Source organism: Nicotiana attenuata, chromosome 7, assembly GCF_001879085.1.
Source record: "Nicotiana attenuata strain UT chromosome 7, NIATTr2, whole genome shotgun sequence".
In the NCBI taxonomy this organism is placed as follows: domain Eukaryota; kingdom Viridiplantae; phylum Streptophyta; class Magnoliopsida; order Solanales; family Solanaceae; genus Nicotiana; species Nicotiana attenuata.
This window is the reverse complement of record NC_031995.1, coordinates 14,916,235-14,924,144: the sequence shown is the minus strand read 5'-3', so window position 1 is coordinate 14,924,144 and position 7,910 is coordinate 14,916,235. Positions and strand designations below refer to the sequence as shown.

The following is a 7,910-nucleotide window of genomic DNA, read 5'->3' as shown; positions in this document are numbered from 1 at the left end:
TTTACTACGCTTGAGCACAATTCAGGCAAGATATTTCAGTTTAATCGTCACTAGTTTTAAATCAATTAATTGACATAACCTCACGGACTGTTAATTATTTATTTATTTCTTAGTGTAAAAATCTAATTGTATTAGCAATAAGCAATTATTCTTTAGAGAAATACGTATATAAAATTGAGATTTTATTGTAATGATATATCAAGTGAATTCAACGATTCCCAACTCTTTTTAAATATAAACTTTTCAGAAGAAATTTGTCTTAATTTATAATTCCAAACACACCTTTTATCAATTTGGTTATCTCAAATAGTAGTCAAAATATTAAAAATCTGTAGCTTAGATTGTCCAATCTCTGTGGGACGATATCATAAACTATACTAGAATTTGACAGAGTATGAGCAGAAAATCACATATATACAGAAGCTTCATCAAGCACTAATGAAAGCAATAAAGAAATTGAAGGTATAAACATAAATGCATTAATTAAAAGACAAGGATAAAGGGTGAGACTTGCATGTCTTCAAGTTTATCATTCATCAAGTCTACCTAAAATAAAAGCCTTACGGGCCATTTATACTAGAGCGGGTATTTGGCCACAAATGACCCAAATACCCTTAAGCTAATTCTAAGGAGCTTAGTCATTTATTACAAGTATAGCTTTCTTGATCTTAACTCCTTTAAATCACTCAAATGCTATGATGTTGACTTGCAAATTGTTAGGCATGCTCATCCGGCATGCATCAATATCTAGTTGATGAAGTGGCCAATGACGCATTGCTGCTAAGGAGATAAGCAATCAGACAGATACAATCTTGGCAACGGAGAAAATGTGTCGCCGTAGTCAAGGCCATACATTTGGGTATATCCTTTGGCAACAAGGCGTGCTTTTAGCCGATCAATAGTTCCATCCGATCCTACCTTTACTGTGTATATCCATCGACATCCAACGATAGATTTTCCCTCCGGTAACTGGACTGATGCCCAAGTGTTATTGGTTTCTAGAGCAGTCATTTCTTCGATCATAGCACCTCTCCACCCTGGATGTTGTAATGCTTCGTCAACAGTCTTTGGTATAGGCACATTAGACAAGGAAGATACAAAATAAAATATAAAGGGGACAATCGATGATAACTTAAACATTTATATCTTACTGGTCTTTGAGTAGTGCGTATACCTTTGCGTATGGAAATTGGTGGAGTTACTGCATCTGATGAAGGCAACTGGAGCAGGTGACTAAGGTGCAAGAGATGTTTCATCGGGAGCTACTATCATATTAGGAACAAGAGTAGTGCTATCATTACTAAGATCAGGAAGACGAGAACGAAGAGAGTTTACTTGAAGAGGAGGAGGAGCAACTTCAAGGTTGTTTGGAAGATTGATCTATGGCATAGGAAGTATAGGTACTGGCAATACTTAAGGAATTAAATTTTTGCTTGTAGCGTTTAGGGAAAAATTAGGAGATGTTTCGAAGAAGGTTACATCTGGAGTAGTAAAATATTTATTTGTTTTTGGATTGTAGTACTTGTAACCTTTATGGTATAAGAATATCCTAGAAAGACACACTTAATTGATTTTGGGTGGAGTTTATCATTTCCAGGGTTGTGATCATGAGCAAAACAAGTACATCCAAACACTCTTAAAGGTAGATGATAAGGATATTGACATGGAAAGTGAATGGAGTGAGGACTTTGATGTTGCAACACAATTGAGGGCATTATATTGATTAGATAACAAGCAGTGAGAACGACATCCCCCAAAAACGAAGAGGAACATGTTGGTGTATAAGTAGGGTACGCGTAGTTTCAATGAGATGCCAATTTTCACGTTCGGCGACCCCATTTTGTTGAGGAGTATATACACAAGAAGTTTGATGAGTGATTTCCTGAGACGACATAAAGTTATCAAATGGAGATGATAAGTACTCCTTGGCATTGTCACTATGTAATACCTTTACTGAAACACCAAATTGATTATTTATCTCAGCACAAAATTTTTGGAAAATAGCAAACAGTTCAGAACGATTTTTCATTAAAAATACCCATGTGCAACGAGAAAAGTCATCAATAAAGGTAACAAAATATTGAAACCCCAAACTTGAAACAACACGACTAGGACCTCATATATCTTAGTGAACAATGTTAAACATAAACGAGGCCCTATTATTGACTCTTTTTGTAAACAAAGTGCGAGTATGTTTCCCAAGTTGACAAGATTCACATTCAATATACGACAATGTGAAAGACTAGGAATTAACTTCAGAAGCTTTGCAAGACTCGGGTGACCTAATCGGCTGTGGAGAAGATCAGCTGAGGCAGCGGAATGAAGGCAACTGGAGGTTGTGTTTGGACAAGTAATATAGTCCCTGTGACTCATATCCTATTCCAATCGTCTTTCCCATACTCCGGTCCTGCACAATAACGGAGTTAGCAAAAAAGGTGACAGAACAATGAGAGTTATGGTTAATTTGCTAAAGGAAACCAAATTCAATGGGCATTGAGGAGCAAATAAAATTGAGTTTAGAGAATAGAGGGAAGAGGTTGCACTTTCCCTACTCCTTTTACTTCAGCTCGTGAGCCAGTAGCAAGAGTTACTGCAGAGAATGTTGGGGAGTGAGCAAAGTTTGAGAAAAGATTTTGATTACCAGAGATATGGTCAATGCACCAGGATCCAATATCCATGGGCCAATGGGTGAAGACTTGGTCAAACAAGCAAAGAAATTACCAGTTTGTGATATGTCTGATGAAAAGACTGTTGTTTAGCCTCTTGATACTACAAATAATCACTATAATTCGCTCCAGACAAAGTAATATAATTGGCTTGTTGACCATTTATGTCATTACGAGTTTGAACTACATGAGCAACATTGCGATTGTTAGGACGTGTTGGTAGACCATGTAGTTTCCAACAAGTTTGTCGAGTATAGCCGGGCTTGTTGCAATAGTTGTAGTAAGGTCTAGAGCTTTTACCTTTTCCCCTTTGATAGACATTTGTCCCTGTGGATCATCATTTTGCACAGCTAACACGGATATCTCAGCTTTATTAGTATCAATTGTTTCTGAATAGTTGCGCAACAACCGAGCAGATACGTCTATAAGGGAAGGAATTATGGGACTTGACAAGATTTGATCTCTTGCGTAGTGATATTTGAAGAATGTGGCATAAGACAATCAAATTGATCCTTCAGAGTATCTATTTGTCCTAAATAACTCGCCATATCTTGATTATACTGCTGCAGTAGGACTAGATCTGAGACAACTTTGTATATACGTTGTACGTTATTCGTATACAAAGCCTTAGCTTTAGTCCAAATCTGTAGCAAATTTTACAAGACTGGAAAAGTTTGAGTAATTTAGGATCCAAAAAATTCCATAAAAGATTACACAATTGTACATCAATGCGAGTCCACTTAGCCCTTTCAATAGTATCAATATCGCTAGCACTTTTGACTAAGTGATCTTTATATCCTTGTCCCATAAACCACATCTCAACCGAAGAAGACCATGGTGTGTAATTATCACTATCTTGTAATCTAACAGTTATAATAGTGGAAGAATTTGAAATTGAGATAAAAGATGGTTTAATACCATCTGTTGGCGAAGAATCACTTGCCATTTTGAAATTTTAATTTCAGAAAGGCAAGTGTGTAAATGACGTGGGGCGGAGAACCAAAGTAAGAGCACTGTGCAAGGAAATGGAAAATTCAAGATTTTTGTGAAAAATAAGGCTTGTCAGAAAAATACCCACCACCTATAAGGAAAAACAGTAAAGTGGGACTTGAAGCAAAAGAACTTTAGCCAAGGAAAAGCTTATCAAAAGCTAAAACTTCTTACCCCTCACGTGACCCACCAGACCAAGATTCACCAGAAAACTCTCAAGTTTTAATTTTCTCTTTCAACCCCAATTTTAATTCCCTTTCCCAACATCAATCCGGTAATTGAAAGTTGACTACAATTGTTACATCCGGCATTTTCGTACGATAAAGTTTCGCCGTAAGTTAATCGACGTAAGTTCGAAAATTAGATTATTGTGAGATTATAAGGATTGTACTATTTCAAACAAGTGATAAGTAAATTCGTGGAGGTGAGAGGGTGCGCAAATCAAAGAAAATAAATTTCGTCGAAATTTGATATTTTGGGATAAAATACGGCCTAAGCTATAAATACCCCGTATTTATGGACTAGTGCCATACAAGGAACCACATGGCCATGATAGTAAAGTTTATAAAGTGTATTAAAAGTAAGTAGCATTTTATTATAATTCTTAATTATGTGGATAATTAATTAATTATTGGACTAGTGAAGATTAATGAATTGATTAAGAAATTAAGTGGATGACTTTTGAATAAGTCTTATAACCACTTACGTGTCAGCCATATAAGAACCACTAGGTGACTCTTAATTAAATGGCAAGATGGCAAAATTTAAAGATTTAGGCACTTCACCTCATTTGGTAAAAGAAAGTTATCAAGAAATGCCAAGGAATGTTGCGACCTAATCATTCCTTGCTTGAAGTAAGCAATTGTTCCATTCCAATTTCATAATATTGCTCTTAAGCTTCAAAGAGGAATGTTTATATTTACTAAGTTATGGGTGAAGCTACCACAAAATTCATATGAGACTATGTAATGTTATAGCAACGGGATTTTGTGATTCTAAACGAGTATGGTGTAATCTTTCTCAAGAATATCATACGGATTTTTTTCTACTTCGATCCGCCATTACGTGTTGTCGCAAGTGACGTGTGTTAGAGGGATTGTCAAGAGAACCGGTTCAGGTATGTTAAGGCTATCCCTTCTTTCTTTTTGGCATGATTTATACGACACGAATGAAACGAGCAAATGCACAACTTCCACGAATGACTCTATTCATAGACGTATTAGAGACGACTATGTTCTTGAATTTCCATATGTCTTATTATTCTGTCGTCTGTTCATGGGTCTCAAAAAATACGTAAGTTGATAAAGTTTATTTCATGATATTAATCAGAGGTATAATGGTCTTATGACATGCCGAGATATTTTATTGATGTACTTCTCATGCATTGCATTCATTTATACATGTACATTGATCCATTACCAGATGGCGTTATATACGCGTATATATGTATATGGGATATGGGAAAAGGTTACGACATTATATACGCACCACCACCTGATCAGTTGGTATACGTTGATGATTTGCCCACAGTGGCCGAGATGATATGATGGGATGCCCTCGAGGCTTGATGATATTATGAACACATGTACCTACACACGACATGATATTCATATGCATATGCATGTCACTATAAGTATTTCATGATTTACAGAGTTATCCAGACTTACATGTTGAGTCATTTACTCTATATTTCTTCTATGTCTTTTATGTACTTATTTATGTGCCTTACATACTCGGTACATTATTCGTACTGACGTTCCTTTTGCATGGGGACGCTGCATTTCATGCCCGCAGGTCCGATAGACAGGTCGAGAGTCCTCCAAGTAGGCTATCAGCTCAGTGGAAGATGTTGGTGCGCTCCATTTGTTCCGGAGTTGCTTGTTTGGTCAGTATGATTTAGACGCGTATTATTTGGTATGGCGGGACCCTGTCCCGACCTTTATGTTAAGTATGTACTCTTAGAGGCTTGTAGATAGATATCATGTATACGAATGTTTGTATGGCCTTGCCGGCCTATATTTTGAGTTTACAAATGATCATGTTGGCCTTATAGGCCCGTATATCACATATATAAGTTTTTATATCAGGTTGGGTCATCCTGTATTGAGTATTCCCCAATGTTTATTCTGGTTAGCCCATGACGGTCCGTTTGGCCCATTTTCCAATGAAAGTACAATAAGAAAGATATGTTATGTTGGTACTCGATTAAGTAAGGTACCGGGTGCCAGTCGTGGCCCATTGGTTTGGGTTGCGACAAAAGTGGTATCATAGTTGTTCTGTCATAGGGAGTCTACAAGTCGTGTCTAGTAGAGTCTTGTTTATGGGTGTATCGTGCACCACACTTATAAGCAGGAGGTTACAGGACATTTAGGACTGTCACTCTTTCTTCTTACTCTAGATCGCGTGGTAGAGCTCAGTTGTAAGAACTCAATTTCCTAAACTCTGTCTTATTCATAATATGGCGATGCCTACATCCAGAAAGATTGGTGGTAAGAGATTGACTGTGACTATGGAAAGGTTGATTCAGAAAAACTCGATTTTCATGATGCTTATGATAAGTAAATGTAAGGTCTCCAGTAGATCATATGTGTACTTAGATGTATAAGCCTCTTGATAAGGAGCCTTAAGGCAAGAATATCTATCCACATTTATGGTGAAAGACAATGAGAGGCTCAGAAGATAAATAGAAGTTTCCAGAAGCAAAGAAACAAGATGAATATGGGTACGAGGCGCCTAGTTAATGAAGGTTAACAATATTTACAACTCAGACAGAGGAATATAAGCCTTTTGAGTTACCTTCAACCGTAACTGAGGTATGTACAATTGGCCACACCGATCTCAGTAATGCCCTATAGGAGCTAATATATATGGTTTAAGAAAAGGACGGGATATCAGAATCCTGCCGGGGTTAGAGTAACCCAAAATGGTGAATGGATTGTTTGTGTTAGTTGACATTTTCAAAAGATATTGCAAATGTGCTAATAGATCTCTTTGTGAGATGCCTAGATGGTACACTCCAAAATAGTACAGCTAAATATGAATGCTAGAATGTTCAATTTTTTTTTACAAAGATAGGCATTGGAAGCCTGGAAGGGACAAATATTACCTTAGTGTGGTCCCGTACCTGGTAGAGAGGGAATGATAGGCAACCCGAAGAGCCGATGGATGGAACAACGGGAACTAAAAGCAAAAGAATGTCTTGTTGGAGTTTTCAGAATAAAGTAATAGACATAACTGTTAACCCCATAAGAAGAGAGTTTATAAAGCATTATGAGTAAGATGTGATACATGGATGACAACGGTAGATCAAAAAAATTGACAGTATTATAGAGTCTATAGTCAAGGAAAGGAAAAGGCGAGAGGTGATAGGCCTTGAGAAAATAAAAGAGTATAGGCCATGAAGTCATATCCTCATTTCAAGAAATAAGTTCGTGACTCCAATACAACTACCAGAAGGAAAAGTTAAAACCTCAGAGTAACAGAGGTCAGTATGGGCTGCCGAACAAGATAAACTAAACATGAATTAGGGATTGAATGATTTGATAATAGTCGGCATCATGAGAATTTCAGAGACTACATTCCGGCGATAATAGAATGGACGACAAAAGAATAACCTTTAAAGGTCATTCAGGAAGATGCTTCTCTCATACGACCCTTCTGGCTATTTACCCATGTTGAAGTAATGAGAAAGATACGTTATATTGGTACTCGATTGAATAAGGGCACTGGGTGCCCGTCGCGTCCCAACGGTTTGGGTCGTGATAGTGATCTTGGGTATGGATTCGTTGTCTCCATGTCATGATATGCTGGATTGTCACGCTAAGACCGTGATGCTAGAGATGCCGGTGTTTCCAAGGATTGAGTGGAGAGGTTCTCTAGATTATATTCCCAGCAGAGTATTTCACATTTGAAGGCCCAACGGATGGTTGGGAAGGGGTGCTTATCTTATTTAGACTTTGTGAGGGATATTGGTGTTGATACTCCTACTATTGATTCTGTTCTGGTGGTGTGAGACATTCCGGATGTGTTTCCTGCAAACCTGTCGGGCATGCCTCCCAACAGGGATATTGACTTGGTGCTGGACACTCAGCCCATGTCTATTCCTTCGTACTGTATGTCACCGGGTGAGTTGAAAGAGCAGCTTCAGGAACTTCTTGATAAGGGGTTTATTAGGCCTAGTGTGTCGCCTTAGGGTACACCGGTTCTGTTTGTGAAGAAAAAGGATGGTACTATGCGGATGTGCATCGATTATAG

General features: G+C 37.7%; 1 protein-coding gene across 1 annotated transcript; it reads right to left on the bottom strand.

The window, feature by feature from the left end:
* Positions 498-1,426, bottom strand: LOC109230413 (uncharacterized mitochondrial protein AtMg00820-like). The gene is made up of 2 exons (XM_019395926.1): positions 1,175-1,426; positions 498-1,037 (listed from the first exon to the last, which is right to left on the bottom strand). The coding sequence occupies exons 1-2, from the start codon at positions 1,254-1,256 to the stop codon at positions 781-783; spliced, it is 339 nt and encodes a 112-aa protein (XP_019251471.1). The 5' UTR covers positions 1,257-1,426; the 3' UTR covers positions 498-780.